Genomic DNA, 21,135 nt, shown 5'->3' with positions numbered 1-21,135 from the left:
AGTTTTAATTTCTTTCCTTATATTGCTGACGATTATTATTATTTAACATTTTCATAAGACCACTATTATGTTCAATTGTTCGTAATAAGTTTTTCATTGAACTGTTTATTTTTTTTCCTAAAAAAATAAATAAGCAAAAATATAACAGAAAAACGCAAAATTCTCATATTTCGCAGATTGCGAAAAGCAATACACCGTAAAAGTCATTTACAGATCAAAATTGTGTTTCTAAAATGTATCTAACAAAAATCTTTCAACCATTTGTGGGAAATTAGAAAAGTAAATGAAAAATAAACATATAAATGAACTCTAATTTTTAAAAAAAAAATTTTTTGATTTAATATCAAGGTCTTATTTGATTAGTAATATAACTTGTTAAAAATGGAGAGGGTCTCGCTTTTTATGCTTTATAAGTACAACAAAGCATCATAATTCTTTGCACTTTTTTGGATTTTTAAACTCCTTGTATCTGAACAGTCCAGAGCTTGTAAATGATTCAAATAAATCAAATTCATTCTCATTCATGTGTTTTAAAATTAACATTATTCAAATTAAAATTAACATTAAAATATTATAAAGCGAGAAATCAGTTACAACCTGTCATAATTCTAACAATTGATATAATAAATCGGTAACTTACTTAATTAACTATTCGTTAATTACTATTTCGTGGTTCGTGCAATAATGAAGAAAGCTAAAATATAAAAAGAAAACTGTAAAAGAAAAATTAACGGTAATTAAATTGTTAAATCTTCTTATTTCGCATCTTCATAAATTATTAAAATTCAATTCTTCTCTCATCTGGACACAAATGCATTTAAAATTAGATCTTTTGAAATTCATGCATTTAAATTTTTTACTGTCTTAATATTTATGAGTTAACTCAGAAACTTCTAACCGTATTTCATTTCTTAAATTAGCAAAAAAGTTCAGAAGGAAAAAATAATTAATGTACTCTGTTTTTATTTAATTTTGAACCAATACAGAAAAATTTATGAACGGGCAATGTTTAGGGAGGAAAACTCCTTAATTCTTTGAGTAGAGAAATAATAATACGTTACAATACCATGCGTTTCTTTCTAAATTAAAAATTCGTTAGGGCGTAGCCAACGGAGTTAAATTATTGCCGTTTGCGCCATTGATAACTTCAATCTACGTTTTATTATCTGTATTTTATTTGTAGAGCAAAAACTGCAAGATTTAGAAAAATCAAATTACAATGGACTGTAGAGAAGTGTACAGGGATTACGATGGAATGAAGAAAATGTATGATCGATAATTTGTTTGAGAATTATTAACTCCTACACTCAGTGATAAAAAATATCGTATGAGCCGCTCTGCTGGACACAAAAATTCCTCTACAGAATTGAAATTTTGTTTTTCTGAGCAAAAACAACAAGATTTTAAAATTTGAAATTACTATGGTTTATAGAAAGAAATACAGAGAAAATTTAACATTCGATAATAAGTATTATTAACTCTTATACTTGTAAAAAAAATACTATATATGGATGATCTGTAAGATGAGAAAATGTATGATCAAAACTACCAAAATATTGCTAAGTTTACCATAATTCTAGCTCTATGGAAACACCAAAAAACTCGATAATTTTTACCAAAGTGTTTGGGTAATGTTTTAGGTTGACAATAAGATGAAATTTTATAATGTTTGTTAAATTTTGGTAAAATATGGTAAATAATCATGTTAGCTAAGAGCATTTTCTTCTTATAAGCCTTTATTCAATAAAATTAACTGTTCTGTTTTGTATTTTCTACTAAATGTGTGGTAATAAGAACTATATTTGTGAAAACCAGAATTTCTGTTAAACCCTTACAATTTGAATAGAAAATTTATCAAATAAATGGTTTAAATGCAGGATATATTTTAATTTTATTACCCAAGTTATTTATTTATTTTTTTTTTTTAAACCAGAAATGTCAATACAGTTCCGTAATTTTACCGAATTGCTTTCTTCGTATTTTCCACTTAAATGTAATTATGCAGTTAAAATTCGATGAGCTAAAAAATCATTTTTATATGTAAACCTAAAACGGATTTTTTTTCGAATTCCAATTTATTTGAAAGTCATTTCTAATTTAAGTGTTCATTCGTGATTTTTTTCAGGTATATTTTAAATATTGACTGTTTATTCATTTTTGCAGAAAATTTATTTTTTCGTCAGGAGATCTTTGTCTTTTTTTTAATTTTGTAATCTCGGACTGAATTGTGAATTAAGAGTAGCGAAAGAGAGAGAGAGAGGGATTTGCATGTTGCAGGATATAAATCTTAACAGTTAAATTGACTTTTTTAAAAATAAATAAACCTAACAATAAAAAGTATTCTCAGTTTAAACTGTTAAAATTCTCGTCAACAAATAAAATAATTTCTCAGCAATTTTTCTTGTTTTATTATTGTAATACACAATCTGTATTCCTTAGGTCAAATCTTCTTTAAAGTGCAGATGATAATTTTCAAGTTGAGGTAGTCCTCGAAGTCGTTACGATTAGCATTTTAACAAAACATTCTTACATAACGCTACTTCACTTGTACATTTTAAAAGCAAAATATTCAGCGTTTCAGTTTAAAATATTGGTTTTTAAGGGAAGAAAATAAAACAAGGATTTAAGTGAAACAATTACGCGGGTAGGTGATCGGAAACGGGGGGAGTCAGAGACTCCCTGTTTTTCTTTTTTTAATTTTCGCATGGAACAATTCCTTAATAGAAAGAGTTAATAATATATATTAATAATACATATTAATCTTATAGAGAAACAGGATTTTATTTTTCTGCACAGCAAGTCAAAACATTTATGTAAGCATTATTTCCAAGTGTAGAAGTATTAAAGTTTTTCTGAAAAAAAAAGCATACAAATAAGTTTTGACATAATGCAATTATTTAATTTCGAGAGTTCATTTATCGTTGGTAATTAACTAAATGTTTTTGTTATTTGATTTATTTTTCCTTTATATCACCAGAAATTGTTTTTAATAATTTAAAAATAAATATTGATCTTAATTTGAGGACATCTTACTGTCTGAAATCACAGGACACGTATTTTTAAAAAGAATCATTTAAGTGACCTTGTTTCCAATCCTTCAAGTTAAGGGAAAAAGAGAGGGGAAAGCGAACGCTAAGCACTTTAAACCCCCTTCCCCGATTCTAAGAAATAATCTCTTCAACCAGGTGGTCCACTTACCCCAGACGCCAAAAGATTCAATGGTCGCCAAAAAATTTGGAAAAAAAAGGGGATAAATAATGGAAATGGTCAACTTCAAAAGAGGTCTCCTTTCTGCTTTATTGCAGGAATGCGATACTCAACAGCCAAGAAGGACAAGTAAGTAAACTTTTATTCTTTAGCTCATGTTATATTTTCAGTACACTAGTTTTATTAATTTTTCACAAATAATTTGTTTTTATTTTCTTTATTTAGTTTTTAGTAATTATATTTTTTAATCGTTATATTCCCCCGTTTCCGATCACCTATCCGCGTAATTGTTTCCCTTAAATCCTTGTTTTATTTTCTTCCCTTAAAAACCAATATAGTGTAAGTTACCATTTTAGTTTTAAAATGAATTATAAGTTCAGTTAATCCTAACAATAGAAAAATGATTTTCTATAGCTATTTAAATCAAATGCTTCTTTATTTTTTTAAAAAGTTTTTAATTTAATAATTATTTAAATTAATTTACTTACTTAGTTTAATTACCTTATTTAATTTATTAAAAAAATCGGTAGTCATTTTTTGCCAGGACCATGTATTGACAGCGCGTTTCACCTTTTGTTTCAAATAAAACTTCTGATCAGACCTAAAGGGTTTTCTTCAAATATGTTTCCGACCACTAAAAAAAAAAAAAAAAAAAAAAGGTATTAACATTTTCTAATTTTTTATTAGTTTATCGTATAATTTAAATTTAATAATTTTTTGATAAGAGTTTTTTAAATTAGAAACGTTTAACAATCTAAAACTCGTCTCACACTTGCCTTCAGCTCTTAATTTTTCAGAATAAATTAACTGGGAAAACTCTTTCTAAGTTTGCTTTTGTTGCTTTGTAATTGCTTTTTATTAATGTTATTTATTTAATTTTTTTTTTGCACGGATGGAAATACTGTAAGAAAAATCTTTTGGAAGAAAAAATCTTTTGGAAGAAAGGTCAAGATAAAAGGTAAGAACATCTCAAATCTTTATATTAAGGGTAAAATTTAGGATTAAATTTTTAATAATATTAGGAAATAACTTTACTGTTATTGAAGTATGTTTTTTAAAACATTTTTAAATTTTTTAAATAAATAACGCATAATTTAATCAGCAAAAGCATTTTCTTAAAATGTCTTTTAAAATTTTTTTCATATTTTTGAAAAACTTTATATTTATAACGAACGTTACATTTATAATGAATGGTAAAAAAAATTGTTTTGGCCCATATCTTTGTGTACAAAAGGGACAGGAAATTTGATTTTAAGTAAACAGAAATGCTGGAACTGTCAGGAACGATGTAATTTTCGGCCAAAACATGAAAAAAATCTTGCAATAAACGTGAAATATAATTCACTCTAAAATTCACGTTAACACTATGTAGCCAATGAGGTTAAAAGTAATTAAGATAAACATATACTTTATTATCCCATAAAAGAAATCTACTGCAACATATTTGCATTTTTTAAAATTATTTAAAATAAGAATATTTTTTGTAGAAATAAATTCAAAGTTCTTTTTAAGTATAGAAATATTTGCAGCATAATATTTTTTCTTTCTTCATAGAATTAAGTTTTCTGTTTCTAGCTCTTTTTCCAGTTCTTGTGCAAATTTTACTATTTATCTAATCTTATTTATCTTTTTCTTAATTCATTCTCTATCTTAAGATTTATAGGGTTGTTTATTTTAAATCTCTTCCTGTTGAACTTTCACCTATTGAAATTTTATTTTTAAAAAAGCATTATGCTTGACATATTTTCCGTAAAAAAAAAGTGATTTTAATTGACTGTTGAATATATATATTTCTGATGATTACTATGTAGTGCAAAAAATTAATCTAAATATTTTTTGAAATTATAATGGAAGAGGCAAGGAATTTTATTTCTAAAATTAAGGGTAACCCGGACAAAAGTAATATATTGGACTATTTTAGTATCTATAATTTGAATAGACTTCTATGTCTGTTATGCCGGATTTTTTTTCCTTTCATATCTTATTCCTTTTCTAAATTTGAATTAGAGAACAAAATTTAAAAAAGAAAATTTTTCACTTTAATACTACGTCATGTTATAAAAGAACTATAAATTACTATTTTCTTAATGATTGTCATTTATAATATTTGATTGATTTGATAATGTAATTTTATTATAAATATTAGGCAGAATTTATCTAAACACACATTTTACCCCAATTTTGAAAAAGATGCATAATAAGTTAGGACTTTAAATTCGATTTTTTATTTTAGATATAAACTTGTCCTCTAAATTTACCCTTTCAATTCTGAACTATATTTTATAGCATTTGCCTAGTGTAATTATTTTAAAGGCAAGATCATCAGTAGTTAATACTAGTTTACGATAAGCATTGAGCATATAAAAAATAGATGGTAAACATTAAACTTATTGTCAGATATATTGTATTGTAAATAGTTAGAAGCAGTTTTTTTTTTCTCAATTCATTGTTCTTACTTTGTTGATTTTTTGCTGTTTTTTCTATGGTTATATTCTTATTGTTTTCTTTTTCTTTCATGAAAAGTCTGGAGAGACTGAAAATGGCAGTCAACAGAAAAGAAGGTAAGAACATGTTAAAACTACATTTTAACTTAGTGGCATCCATTTTTTCTATAATTTGTGGTATTCTTTGTATTATTGAAATACTTTATAATTATTAGTAAATAATTGTTTATAATTTTAAAGAAAATATTTTTTTGAATCCTTAACATTTTTTAATCAAAATACTTATTTCTGATTAGCAAAAGTACTTTCCTAAAAAATTTTCAAGTTTATTTTTCACTTTTGTAAATGTTGACCACATACTAGACTAACAAACATACCATACACATGCTAGACTAAAATTGAAAATTTTAAATATACTAGAATTTTTTTTGAGGTGGGAAACATTTTTTTCGTCAAATGATTTAATTTTATCATAACTTATCTAATTTTACCTAATTCTAAAAAAAATAATCTAAATTTCGCATTTCAATTTTGAACTATATTCTATAGTATTTGCCAATGGTAATTATTTTATAAGAAATATCTTCAGTAGTTAATAATAATTTCCGATAAGCATTGTGCATGTACAAGATAGCTGGTAAACATAAACTTATTGTCTAGAAATGAGTTCTAAGCAGTTTTTTTTTTAATTTAATGTTTTTATTTTGTTGATTTATAACAGTTTTTTCCATGCTCATATTCTAATTATTTTTCTTTCTTTCATGAAAAGTCCAGAAATTCTGAGAATGTGAATGAAATAGAATTGTTGAGTACTAGAATTAGAATGAACGAGAATCAACAGAAAAGGTAAGAACATGATAAAACTACATTTTAACTCAGTAGCACCGATTTTATATTCTATAATTTGTGGAATCTATTTTACAAGTTCATAGCAAAATTAGAAAATCTACTTTATATTCTATATGTAGAACTGCAATTTTAATAATTTCTTCGACTGTAATTTGTATTAAAATATTTTCAGATTATCAATAAAAAAAATTTTATGATTTTAAAGGAAAAATTTTATAAGGAAATAATTTTTTTTTAAATCGAAATTTTTTAATCAAAATACCTGTTCTTGATTTTCAAAAGTACTTTCCTAAACTCTTAGCTTTTTAGCCGCCTAAATTTATTACTTTTTTAAAAAAGTTTCAGCTCGTTTTTTTAAAAATTATGCCTATACTAGAATTACTTGTATTTGTTGAGAGAAATTTCTTTTTTAGTCAAATGATTTGATTTTATCATAGCTTACATGTCATCTTAAAGTAAATTTCTTTTCATAATTTTTAAATATTAAAAATTTAAAAGTAAAAATTTATTATAAAATAAATCTTAAAATTATTGCATAGCTGTTATTAAGTGCTATGTACTGTTATGATGTTTAATATATATATATATATATATATTTCACTGGTTTTCAACTTTTTTTTTCAACTGGTTCTCTTCAAATTAAAATTTTTTATGTATAAAAAAAATTTAAATATTTTAAAAAACCGTTTAGTTTAAACCAACCTATCTTGATGGCATAAAATTTATATTCTTTAGTTAGTTTGTAAATTCATTACAAATTCAGAAAATCATTCCTCTTTATCGCATATCTTAATAACTTCTTCTATAATAATTGGTATATCATTTTTAAGTAATTAATACTTAATGGAGTATAATTTTGAACGATCATATATTCTTTTAATTGTTAGAAATTTTAATCAAATAACATATTTTCAGATTTTAAACATACTATTTTAAAAAATTTTACATTATTATTTTTTGCATTTTTAAAAACCTTTAGTTTGTTTATTTCCTTGAGGTTAAAATTTCTTTTAATTAAATAATTTAATTTTATATAAACTTAAAATATTTTCACATATTAATTTAAAGTAAAAAATTCGTTCATAGTTCTTAATCGTAAAAAAGTTAAATTTTGTTTAAATATTAACATTACATCACATATTAATAGCTACAAACTATTTTGGTGAGAATGTATTCTTTCTAAATTAAAAAATATTAAAGCTTTGCTATCAAATTCTTTATTTAAAATGCATTTTTATGTTCAATTATTAAATAGATTGATCTGTAGTTACAAAATGCAATATATAAGCATTGTTAAGCGATATGTACCGCTTCAGTTAGTCTTCTAACTTATGGAAGCATTTTAAAAGTTAACAGTTTATAACAGATGAGTTTAAAGTAATGAAGTTTGGTCACCACTTTTAACTTTTTTAAAGTCAATCATTGTTCTCTCTATATATAAACTAATTAATTGTTTCATAATACTGTAAAGAGAAGTTTTATCCAGGTTGTTTCGTTAATTCATAGGATATTATTCATAGTTCTTTTAATATTTGATGCTGCAATTTTTTTCCATCCAAATGAATCCGCTATTTTACACATTTTTTTTTTATTACGATCTGGAATATTCATTTTGTGCTATTATTACCTTTTGTTACAATCAGCTTAAATTTATTTTTGTGACAATCAATGCTCGCTTGTAAGTAATAAAAAAAAACAGGTGGTTTGAGCAACTTTATTAAATTCTATAGCGTACTATATTTATAAGAGAAAAACAAAATTTTTGAAAATTATTGAATAGAATTTTTCTTCGAATATTTCCCTGGGATCAATAAAAGTATTTTGAATAGTTAGAATTAATTGATATTATAACTTAACCCAGAATTAAAATTCGTCAAAAATTAATTAGATATTTTGTTTCTGTACGTATTATTTAATAAATCTGTTGTAAAATAAATTGGTTACTTTCTTGCAGGAAAACTAGATTCATTGTGAAAGAGAATGCTTATAAAGAAGTTATTGTACAGTTATGTACTTGTTTGTATTTTGATTTGTTATATTGAAATAAAATAATATTCTTTTCTTAAGGTCATGTTTTATTTTAAATTTTATGCATTTTATTTTTATTAAAATTCCAGCTTTATTTATTTAAAATCACAGAAACTGATGTGTTATTTACAGGTGCCCAGTATATATATATTTTTAAAAATATTTATAATGTGTCTTATTTATCTAATATTGAATATGAATAATATTGAAAGAAAGTTATCCAATATTAAATATGAATAATATTGAAAACAAAAATAATGACTGGGTTGTGGCTTTGTTTCTATCAAAAAAAGCTAATTGTAGGTTTAATATATATAATTATTTTCATTTTTTTTTATAACTTAAATAACTTATACATTAATATATATAATTATTTTAATTTTTTTTCATAACTTAAATAACTTATACATTAAGTCGCAATATGTTTTTATCTTAGAATAAAATTTTTATTTAATTTTACCTCATAATGTGTAAAAAAATGTGAACACTCAATTAAACACACAATGTTTTTATATGATTCTACTTTTAACTTATTGCATTTATAATTGATTAAAATGAAATAAAAAAGAAATCTATTATATTATGTAAGAAGATTCATTGGATGATAATTTACCATAAATTAAGCAATTTTTTCCAACATTTTGCTTTTTATATTAGCATAAGTTTTTTGCATGTAATGGCAGTTATTGCTTTATTACAATATAAAAAGTTAAAATGCAATAAATTACTATAGCTGATATCAGCAGAGTAAGAGAAAACAATTTATGTTCCTTAAATAAGAATTGTTATCAACAACATGCAGCAAAAAGTCTTTGAAATTTAAGGAGAACTCTAATAAATAAGTAAGTGACAAAAAAAAAAATTGCCGATACACCTAACATAAAGGTGTGATACCGGCAAGGATGGCATTAAAACTTTCTATTAAACTGAGTTTGAGGTGAGTTAAGGGTGGTACGCCGGCAAATAAGGCAAAGAAGTTCGCCTAAGCACCTGAAATAAAGGTGCGATACGGGCGAAAACGGCATAGACGTTTTCTAATCAGCCAACAGTTAAGGTGCCTTAACGGCAAGTGAGGCAACGACGTGTGCCAGTGAACATATTCAGCTTTTGATAAAAAGGCAAAAAAGACATCATAAAGGTACAATAAAAGCCTTTACGGCAATTTTCTCTTTATTCTGTGAAAAAAATTTTTTTTTCCGGTATTTAACAGGCAAAAATGGCAAAGTAATCCAGAGGCAACAAACTAGTTCCGGTCCTTTAACGATTGCCGTCGCTTTGCCTGAAATGCCATGCACTGGCCCTCATTCTGGCCCAGATTTCACTTTATTAACGGAACCGATACGGCAATGAAAAGCCCGCCGTAATGGCACTTTAGGTGAGCCGACATTGTCCCTTCACTAGCCCTAAAGTCGTGTGCTTGTTGGGAAGTTCCAAAGACTTGAAGTTTGTCAAAATGCTTTATCAGAGCAGCTTTTGCAGAATGAAACAACAGAAAATGCATATAATGAAGATTTTGAAGAGTCTGAGAATTACCGAGACACGTTCTTAGAACGATGTGCTCAAATAAACTCGGAAGAACAACTCTCTGTGCTGCCGACTGACAAGGAAACGAGAAAATTTAAACTCCCAAAAATAGAACTGAAAAAATTCTCAGGTGAAGCTAAAGATTACCTTACATTTTGGAGTCAGTTCCAGAAAATTCATGATGATAAATATATTGCAGACGAAGATAAAATGCAGTACTTGCTGCAATCTATGGAACCGAAATCGAAAGCTGAACGTCTGATACTTAGTTTTCCTGCAACGGCAGCTAATTATTCTAAGGCTATCGAACAACTGAAAGAGCGTTTTGGACGAGAGGATTTGCTAGTACAAATATATGTACGTGATTTGTTAAATTTAGTTATGAAAAACGCAGCAACCGGAAGAGCAAAAACTGATTTACCCTCCCTCTATGACGAACTGGAAGGCAAACTGAGATCCTTAGAAAGCTTGGGAAGAACACAAGAAAAGTATGGGGATTTTTTGACGCCGTTGGTAGAAAGTTGCCTACCAGAAGAAGTATTGGTGGCGTGGGAGAGGAGCCGTAACCACGACTCCACTGAAAAAGGTGACCGTTCTTTGGAACAGTTGATGAATTTCCTTCGGCAAGAAGTGAAAGGCGAAGAGATGGTCTTGCTAGCAAGAACTGGTTTTGCTCCCCACCCGAGTCACCATTATAAAAACCCTCGAATAGAGCAGGTAAGATTAGCCGATTCGGCTACCGCTGCATCCCTAGTAAACAGCAGCATCGCTAGTAATGCAGGAAAGCGAAATTGTATTTTTTGTGATAAATCCCATCCCAGTGAAAAATGTTTTTCCGCGAAGAAAATGTCATTAATTGAGAAGCAACAAATATTACTAAAAAAGGGTGCTTGTTTTTCATGTTTGAAAAAAGCTAATCATATAAGTAAATTTTGTGATGAAAAAAATAATTTAAAATGTTCTAATTGTAATTATAATCATTTTGATATAATGTGTTCCAAATTAAAAAATAATGACCAAAAAAGTATTTCTAAAGAAAGTTCTCTTTCTAATAGCAGCCAAAGTGAAACTGTATATTTGCAAACTCTTTGCGTTTTAATTCGAAGTCAAGGTCGTGAGAAAATTATTCGATGCGCAATTGACACTGGTAGCCAAAGCAGTTACGTTAGTGAAAATATTATACGTCTACTTAAGGCGTGGCCTCTTCGAAAGGAGACAGTGATTCATGCACTGTTCGGGGGGAATGAAACGAAACCAAAACAACATGAAGTATTTTCAATTGAAGTGAGTAATTTGAGGCGAACTTTTGTTTGTTGTTTTGAAGTTCTCTCGGAGGAAATGATTTGCGGTTTTATTCCAAAAATCGAGGATAGAGAGATATTGAATGAATTAAAGGAAAAGAAAATAGATTTTTCAGATTCTTTCATAAAAGAATCAAAGATTGATCTTTTAATCGGATCAGATGTTATAGGAAAATTATTAACCGGTAATTCAGTGGAATTACAGTCGGGTTTGACAGCTATCGAAACTAAATTGGGATGGACGGTTTTTGGGAAACGAAACTCGGGGGAAAGGAATATTTTAAAGACTTTGTCAATGCATTCTATAAAAGTACCTGTAAATAAATTATGGGAGCTTGAAACTTTAGGAATATCTGATCCAAACCAAACTGAGAAGAAGGAAACCGAACTCGATTTAAACGATTTTAATAAAAGCTTGAAAATTCTCCCCGATGGGAGGTATGAAGTCGAATTACCTTGGAAATATAACTCGGCCAATTTACCCACTAATAAGGAATTAGTTTTGAAGAGACATGAAAGAATGATAAATAGATTGAGTTGCGGGGAATTTTTTACTGATTATCAGAAGGTGTTTGAGGAGTGGGAAAATTTGAACATTATCGAGCGCGTGCCCGATTTTGAATTGAGAAAAGTATGTCACTATTTATACCATAGACCAGTAATTAAACTCGAGAGTCTTACTACTAAAGTTCGTCCCGTGTTCGACGCTTCTGCTGCTGAGAAAGGAAAACCTTCTTTAAATGAATGTTTATTAAAGGGAATTAATCTCATTTAATTAATACCTGATATTATTGATAGATTTAGAATGTATCCAATAGGAATAAGTGGTGATATTGAAAAGGCATTTTTAATGTTATCAATTGCACCTAAGGACAGAGACTTTCTTAGGTTTTTCTTCCCGTCTAAGGACGGACCACAGATTTATAGACACTGTAGGGTTGTGTTTGGGATTTCTGCCAGCCCTTTTTTACTAAATGCTTCTATAATGCATCTTTTGGAGAATTCTCCTCCTGAGTATAGTGATGTAGCTCAAAAACTGAAAAGTGCATTCTATGTAGATAACTGTATTTCTGGTGTTTTTCATAAAGATGAACAAGATTGTTTTATTGAACATGCTAAACTTATTATGTCAAATGGATGTTTTAACTTGCGTAGTTTTGAAAGTAATGTGGCTGGTAAAAATGTTGATAAACATTCAGGGGATACTTCAGTTTTGGGGATAATTTGGAATTTGGACAATGACACGCTGAGATGTTGTACGGATATTGACGCATTAACATGCGATACGAAAATTACAAAAAGATTAATTTTGGGCATTGTACAGACTATTTTTGATCCCATTGGTTTGTTGACGCCAGCTACATTGCTTCCGAAACTCTTATTACAAGAATTGTGGAAGTTAAAAATTGGTTGGGACGATGAATTACCTACGAATGATGTAAATACATTTTCTAAATGGTTTAAAGAATTATATATTTTAAAAGATGTAATATTGTCTCGATATATGTTAATGAATGATACGTCTGAACTACATGTTTTTGTGGATGCTTCCAAGGGGGCCTATGCAGCGTGCGTCTTTGTAAGATCGGTACTGAATTCAGAAGTTAAAATAAATTTAGTTCGAGCGAAGTCTAGAGTAGCGCCCTTAAAACCTCTAAGCATTCCTCGCTTAGAATTAATGGCTTGTTGTATCGGTTCTAGACTTGCGAAATCTATTATTAAGGCTCTCAATTTTCCAGGCTTAAAAGTTACATTTTGGACTGATTCCACTACTGCTCTGTGGTGGATAAAAGAACAGGGAAATTGGTCTGTTTTTGTAGAAAATAGAATTAAAGAAATTCGAGAGTTGACGCGAGGTCAGATATGGAAACATGTTCCGGGAAAAATGAATATTGCCGATTTGTTATCGCGTGGGTGTTCCGCGAAGCAAATGCTTCGTTCTCGTTGGTGGGAAGGCCCTTTGTGGTTAAGGGAAAGACCTGAGAACTGGCCCATTGGAGACAAACTCTGTTCATCTGCAGAAATAGAGTTAGAAAGAAAGAAAACGAAAATAATAAATATTGATCTTTCGAAAGACGCACCCCCTTGGCATCGAAATATTTTTTCCAGTTATGATAAAATGATAAGAGTAATGGCATGGGTATATAGATTTATAAAAAACTGTAAAGGTGTAACAATTAAGACCTCTGAACTTTTGCCGTCTGAAATTGAAAATTCTGAGAAAAATTTAATTCGTCTAGTTCAAAGCTATTATTTGTCTAATATTAGATCTTCAAATTTTATTGAGACGGTCATTGACGATGCAGGTATTATGAGAGTAAAAACGAAAATACTTCACCGAGATGATGATAAATCCTTCCTGTACCCTATACTCTTACCAGAAAAATGTGAATTTTCTAAGCTACTAATTAGAAATGTACATAACAAAAATTGTCATGCGGGGATTCAAATGATGCAATGCTTGTTAAGAGAAAGATTTTGGATAATTAGGGCTAGGAAAGCTATTAAAAATGTCTTATTCAATTGTATTACTTGCAAACGATTTAAGGTCAAGGCTTTGTCGAGCGAACCAACACCTCTGCCACCAGACCGGGTTACGGATAGTGCACCTTTCGAAATTGTTGGAATTGATTTGGCTGGGCCTTTGTTTTTAAAAAATGGAGAAAAGGTGTGGATCGCATTGTTCACTTGCGCTGTGTACCGTGCCATTCACCTAGAACTAGTCAATTCCCTCTCTTCAGATGCTTTTCTCCTGGCACTTCGTCGGTTTATCGCCAGACGCGGTCGACCTAGAACGATTTATAGCGATAATGGTACTAATTTTCGGGGTGCATCTAATGATCTTTCAAAAATAAATTGGACTAAAATTTTAAAAGAGACTGACAAAATTCTTTGGAAATTCATCCCTCCAACTGCCGCTTGGTGGGGCGGCTGGTGGGAGAGGCTGGTTCGTACGGTAAAGGAACTGTTAAAACGCACTTTGGGTAAATCTGTATTATCCTATGAAGAACTGTATACTTTAACTTGTGATTGTGAATCCATAATAAATTGTAGGCCCTTGACCTATGTATCAGAAGATCCGCAGGAGTTGATCCCTCTCACACCTGCCATGTTTCTTATCGAGAACCGGAGTTCCAATGTTGAGGATATTGATGAATTAAATTCATTAAGTCTTAATAAAAGAATAAAATATAGAAGTAAGTTATTAAAAGACCTACGACAGCGCTTTAGGAAGGAATATCTTGGACAGCTGGTGCAGAAACACAATGAGAAACGATCTCGTGAGCCCTGTGTAGGAGAAATAGTCTTGATAGGAGATGATAATAAAAAACATTTATTTTGGCCCTTGGCTAAAATTATTGAGTTGATACCAGGGCGTGATGGGAAGATTCGCACTGTTAAACTTAAGACCCAGAATGGTTCAATTTTACGTCCAATTCAACGTATCTTCCCACTAGAAATTCAGGCAGATGAAATGAGCATCACTGTAGATAAGAAACATGGTGTAGAGGAATCGAATTCTGGCGCTGAATGTAAAATCAAAGATTGCTCAGCACCTGATGAGACCATAACGCAGCGATATACTTCCTCTGGAAGATGTGTAAGATCTCCCAAAAGACTTGATTTGTTTAATAATGTATTTTATGAGCTTGAGACTCGCTCTGAGTCTCAACGGGGGGAGGATGTTGTGAAATGAAGTGCAGTGAGGAAAGTGTTGGCGATGCGCGCCTCTGCGCTTGGCGTCAGATTTTTGTCATTCAATGTTATGATTCCGTCGGAGAAGCAGCTCTGACCAAGGAGCTGTTTGTTTTGTTGAATAAATGTTCGTTTTGTATTTAGAAGGCCTATGTGTCACTTTTATTTCCAATGCACCCAGCATCTGGTAGATGCAGCCCATGAACGATCTGGAATTTTCTCCTTCGGTTTCTAACACCCTCAGCACTCTATGTACATTGCTCTGCTCATAGCCTCAATTTGGCTGTATCAAATGCATGCGAAATAACTGGCATTAGAAATTGCTTAGGGACAGTTAAAACATTTTACGACTTTTTAAATACGCCAAAAAGACAGTATGTCCTATCTTCAGCAATAGAGGAGATGGAAACCAGCTCTAAGAGGGAGAAATGCTACCTGCCGATCCTTTCATTTGCCAACCTTCAAACATAAAGGCTTTTGAAGCATTAGTGGAATTTTACGCTGGAGATTTGGATACCTGTAAAGAAAGCCTTAAGTCTGAACTAAAATTTTGGTATAAAAGATTAAAAAGGACTAGTGAAGACGGAGGTAGTGTTCCAAAAACTGCGGCGGATGCTCTTGGAATGTGCAATAAAGATATAACACCAAACATTTTCAAACTCCTAGAAATATTGGTCGTTCTACCTGTTTCAACGAGTGCAAACGAAAGATCCTTTTCGACTTTGCGCCGTTTGAAGACTTATTTACGCAACTCCACGGGAAATAATAGAATTAATGGATTGGCTCTCTTAAGCATTCATAGAAAATTTACTCCAGCTGTCGAAGACATTTTAAACGAACTTGCAAAAAAACCCCGTCGTTTGGATATTACAGTATAAATCAATAAATTTTTAGCGTGTTTGTATACTGGTTTAATTCCCTATCTGTTGGTAAGTCATTTTTTAGTTAAATTCATTGGTTTTCTATGGAATATTCACATTTATATGGTTATTATTTAGGTAGCTGTTACAGTATGAGTAGTTTTTTCTGGCTTGATTTATTCCTACTTTTTAATAAAAAGAAAATATTTTACCTCTTATTATAAAAAAAATTATATTCTTAAACTTAAAAAATAAAAACAAAATTTAACCAAACAATGTTGTCTAAATAAAAAGTCAAAATTGTCTAGCTGTCTAAATTAGGGAAGTAATAGTACTTTATTACATACTCGAATTTCTTTTAGTAATTTCTGAAAATTATGAAAAAATTCTGCGTACGCCACTGATTGTAATCATGATTACAAGTATTTTATTACTATCGATTTTTTATTGGCAGTTAATTACAGCTATAATCAATTACAGTATTTTGCACACTTTTTGTTTAAAAGTATTTTATTCATTATTCAGGAAGACTTTGCATAATTGTTCATTATTCATAATTCTGAATGACGAATGCCCAATATTCTATAGTAAACTATTGTATAGTACTATTACGAGGGTTGCTATTTATATTTCTGGCCTTGGCAACAGTAAGTATTGCTAGGCGACCGCAGACGATTTTAATCGAAAGTTTGATATTTTTAAACATAAATTCAGCAGACGATTTACCAGCTTCATTTGTGTTGTTGACAGTAAATTGAAGAGTTCTTCTCTTTCAAAAAATGGAATTGAATCGTGAACATTTTCGTGCCATTATTTTTCATAACTTTCGACGTGGATTGTCAAGACAAGAGTGCTTCGATGAACTTAATTCTTTATTCAGCGATAAAACGCCACCCTACAGCACTGTAAAAAATTGGTATAACGAATTTAATCGTGCAGAATCCCGTGCAGAAATCCGTTGTTGTGCCAGAAAAGATCGATGCTGTGTGTGAACTGATAAAGCAAGATCGTCATGTGACATACCGTGAGATAGAGGCGTCTTTGGACATTAGTATGACTAGCATCAATAAAATATTGCATGAACATTTGAGCGTAAAAAAAATTTGTTCGCGTTGGATCCCGCATAATCTAACAAACGCTCAAAAACAGGCTCGTGTCGATTGGTGCAAGGAAATGTTGGAAAAATACGTTCAAGGTACTTCAAAGGCTGTGTATAACATTTATACAGGTGACGAATCATGGATCTATGCATATGAGTCGGAAACAAAACAGCAATCAACTGTATGGGTCTTCCAAGACGAGGCAAAACCAACAAAAGTTGTTCGAGGAAGAAGCACATCGAAACAAATGATTGCCTGTTTCATCGGCATTAACGGTCATGTGGCAACAGTGGCGTTAGAGCAACGCAGGACGGTCAATTCTGAATGTAACACGACCATTTGTTTGCCAGAATTAGAAAAAAGCAGAAGAACAGGCGAATCATTCTTCATCATGACAATGCGAGCTCTCACACATCGACTCAAACAAAGGCATTTCTGACGGAGCGAAAGATCGAACTGATGGGTCATCCGCCGTACAGCCCTGATTTGGCACCCAATGACTTCTTCTTATTCCCACACAGCAAAAATAAATTACGTGGACAACGATTTTCGACCCCCGAAGAAGCGGTTGATGCATGTGATGATGCTCAAAACGCATGTTTTGGAGTTACCTCAATCGAACTGGAAAAAGTGCTTTGGAAATTGGTTCAAACGCATGCAAAAGTGTATTGATCATCATGGAAAATATTTTGAAAAACAATAAAACCAATTTCGATCCTACATGTTTGTTTTTTCATTATTAGGCCAGAAATATAAATAGCATCCCTCGTATATATATTTTTTTGTTACGATAAGTATTTTTCGACAAAGGAATTATTTACCATTAGTGCGGTAAGTTAATTCTTAATATTGTTTGAGGACTTTAAATAGTTATTTTTTGTACTTTTCTGTTTCTGAGCCATAAATACAAGATATTGATTACCAGCTATTGAGATGCTTAATTATTCCTAATAGGTACCAAATAAGTACCTCTAATATAGGTACTGTGGTAATAGTGTCTCACAACGCATTAAAATGAATTAGTACCCATTATTTTAACTGCATGCATTATCTGAATACAATTTTGCAAAAAATTTATTTTTAAAGTATATTTATTTAAAAGGAAACAAAACTTATTTACCATTTAATAATTATGAAAGTGAAACCAAATATCCTTTTTACAAAATGTTATGCTATTACACAGTAGCATTATGCTATTACTTGATCGTTATGATTTGATTTCTTCCAATAATTTAACGAAATAGGGCAACAACAAAAAAATTAATTATATATATATATATACACAAAATATATATATATATATATTTTGTTTTATTAACGTTTCTCTGTTGCTCTCTCTGTTTTTTTAATTTAAGGAATACAAAAAATACTGATGTTTGATTTGCTTTATTCCTCATTTATTAATCTCAGATAACGACGCCAAATTTTAGCGGTCAGTTCAATTAACCACTGATTAAGATTTCTTTCTTTTTCTATCAGTATAATCGTCAATCAAATCTTATTTACAAAAAGATTTGAAAGGTGGAAAATGATAAGATAATAAGAATGACCCTATTATTACTTTTTTTTTACATACAATAAATGTTCTAGAATTTTTTGCTTTATTGTCTTCTACAAGTTTCTTTATTATCGAACAAACAGTTATCAAATGAAAACGATTCTAAATATTTGCTAATACTCAAGAGGGGAAAAAAATCCGATAAATAAATAATTAAAAGGATATACTATTAAATTTTACTTTAAAATAATCTCACTCAAAAGTCTGCGAAATTTAACTAAACAAAATTTTAATTAACTCCTTATTTTCAGTAAAATTTTTTTCCCGCGTAAGCAAGCATTTAATTTATTTCGCAGTAAATTGTTTTAACACAGTTTGTTAATTTTTATCTCAACGATTGCTTTGAAATTCTATTTTCCTTTCTAAACGTTAAGACAAGGTTATACCCAAATTAAAAAGACTTCGAAATTTTTTTATTGTATCAACATTGATTTGATTCAAAATTTTAGAGGGCTTAAAAAAAGCAATTAGTATTTTGCTTGTTGACCATTGCAGTTTCTTACAAAAACTTGTTTTTTGAATCAATATATATATATATATATTTTTTGTTACGATAAGTATTATTCGACAAAGGAATTATTTAGCATTAGTGCGGAAAGTTAATTCTTAATATTGTTTGCGAATTTTAAATAGTTATTTTTTGTACTTATCTGTTTCTGAGCTGTAAATACTAGGTATTGATTGACAGCTATTGCGATGCTTAATTATTCGTAATAGGTACCAAATAAGTACCTCTAATATAGGAACTGTGGTAATAGTGTCTCAAGGCGCATTAAAATGAATTAGTACCCATTATTTTAACTGCATGCATTAACTGAATACAATTTTGAAAAAAAATTATTTTAAAAGTATATTTATTTAAAAGGAAACAAAACTTATTTACCATTTAATAATTATAAAAGTGAAACTAAATATCCTTTTTACAAAATGTTATGCTATTACACAGTAGCATTATGTGATTACTTGATCGTTATGATTTGATTTCTTCCAATAATTTAACGAAATAGGGCAAAAAAAAAATTATTATTATATCTGTATAGATACACAAATTTTTTTTTTTGTTTTATCAACGTTTCTCTGTTGCACGACATTATTTCATTTTTAAATTGGAATGACCCCCGGTTTTTTGGATTATATCTTTGATTCAATATATTATTTTAAACAATTTTTATTTTATATTTATAGAGAAAATGAAGGCATTTGAAAACCTTCTGTTTTGTATTAACTTTTTCTTTCAAGCAGAATAATATTTAAAAAAAATCTTATGCAGTATAATACATACAGAAATGGAAATTTCGTCTAAATCTTACATTAAAGATATTGCTATAAAATTCTGACGAACATTCTATAGTTCTGTTATGAAATTAAATATACTCAAACCTTCTTAAAATAATCCGACTTTCAAATGCATAATTTCCAAGTAAATATTATTGAAAAATTGATAATAGAGAGGAGAAAATTAAATTATGACAATGATTATGACAGTATTGTATCTAGAGCGCTTTATTGTACTCTCATGCTGTGAGAGTATCCAAGGTTTAAGAAACAAATTCTGCGTTGAAATTTTATTGAAATCATATATTTAATCCAAGAATGTCATTTGAAGAATAGCAGAGAGTGCATCACAAAAAAAGAATTAGAATGAACATAAAATCTATTTGAACTAAGTAATGCTCCAAAATATGATTAAGAGTATTCTTGCAAAATCAGTTTCTTAAAATGTATACTAAACACTTAACATGTGTGTTTAGACTCAAAACAACACAAGTAGCTTTTCTCATTTTTTTCCTGTCCAAGGAACTCGCTTTTCATAGAGAGGAAAGCATACAAAGGGACTAGTTGAGAAATAAAGCTAACATCTTGCTAAAGCTAAGGCAGGAATCTTTAAATGTTTCAACCCCTAAAAAAGTGTTATTTATGAGGAAAAGATGTCTCACTTCCCTACTTTTGAGCTGTAAGAAAAACTGCTTATTTTTTAGTTTTAAGGTTATTTTAGCATTTCTACTCGTTTGTCTAATAGTTAACTCACTAATTGACTAGTTAACTATCCGCATATGCAAATGTTCTTCTCAGAATTTTCAAGCAAGATATTAGTGGCACTTAGTGGAAGAATTATAATAATTTTTGTAGGTCAAATTTCATATCATTTACTACGATTCAAATGAGTAATTTTCTTTTGTATATCAGTTATTATAATTTTGTAAGATTTCTAACATAATAAATTTCGAAATAAAGGGAGCTCTCGAGGATAGGCTCACTAGGTATCTGATTAAGGCCCCCTAATTCTTCTGGAACTTATTTCATAATCATGGAAAAAAAGTAGAGCTCTAAAAGGATGTTTTATTCATTTATTTTTAAAACTTAGCAATTCCTAAGAGCTTTGATGGCAATAAACTATTCATCTCTTTTTTACTGCATCAACTAAAGCCAATTTGTTAAATGATTGATTAAATTAGTATTTAATATTTGTATAATTAGTTTAACATTGTTGAAATTACTTTTAAAATAAATTGTGAAATGAAGGATTCTTATAATTCTCAATCTTTTGTGGTGGTATGAATGCACTCA

At 29.4% G+C, this 21,135-nt stretch overlaps 2 protein-coding genes and 1 long non-coding RNA gene across 3 annotated transcripts; all 3 read left to right on the top strand.

The window, feature by feature from the left end:
* Positions 1–3,311: 3,311 nt before the first annotated feature.
* Positions 3,312–8,566, top strand: LOC147814092 (uncharacterized). The gene is made up of 4 exons (XR_015432663.1): positions 3,312–4,165; positions 5,731–5,768; positions 6,421–6,497; positions 8,455–8,566. It is a non-coding gene; the product is annotated as an uncharacterized LOC147814092 (long non-coding RNA).
* Positions 8,567–10,262: 1,696 nt separating this feature from the next.
* On the top strand, positions 10,263–12,128 carry LOC147814091 (uncharacterized). Its single transcript, XM_087160197.1, has one exon. The coding sequence runs from the start codon at positions 10,263–10,265 to the stop codon at positions 12,126–12,128; it is 1,866 nt and encodes a 621-aa protein (XP_087016323.1).
* A 30-nt stretch (positions 12,129–12,158) lies between these two features.
* LOC147814090 (uncharacterized) lies at positions 12,159–15,050 on the top strand. The gene has a single exon (XM_087160196.1). It carries the CDS (start codon positions 12,159–12,161, stop codon positions 15,048–15,050), a length of 2,892 nt encoding a protein of 963 aa, XP_087016322.1.
* Positions 15,051–21,135: the final 6,085 nt, after the last annotated feature.

This window comes from Parasteatoda tepidariorum, chromosome 3 (genome assembly GCF_982258835.1).
Source record: "Parasteatoda tepidariorum strain Cologne lab strain chromosome 3, Ptep-v5.0, whole genome shotgun sequence".
NCBI lineage: Eukaryota > Metazoa > Arthropoda > Arachnida > Araneae > Theridiidae > Parasteatoda > Parasteatoda tepidariorum.
The sequence above is the reverse complement of the archived record's forward strand: the minus strand, read 5'-3'. Positions and strand labels throughout refer to the sequence as shown.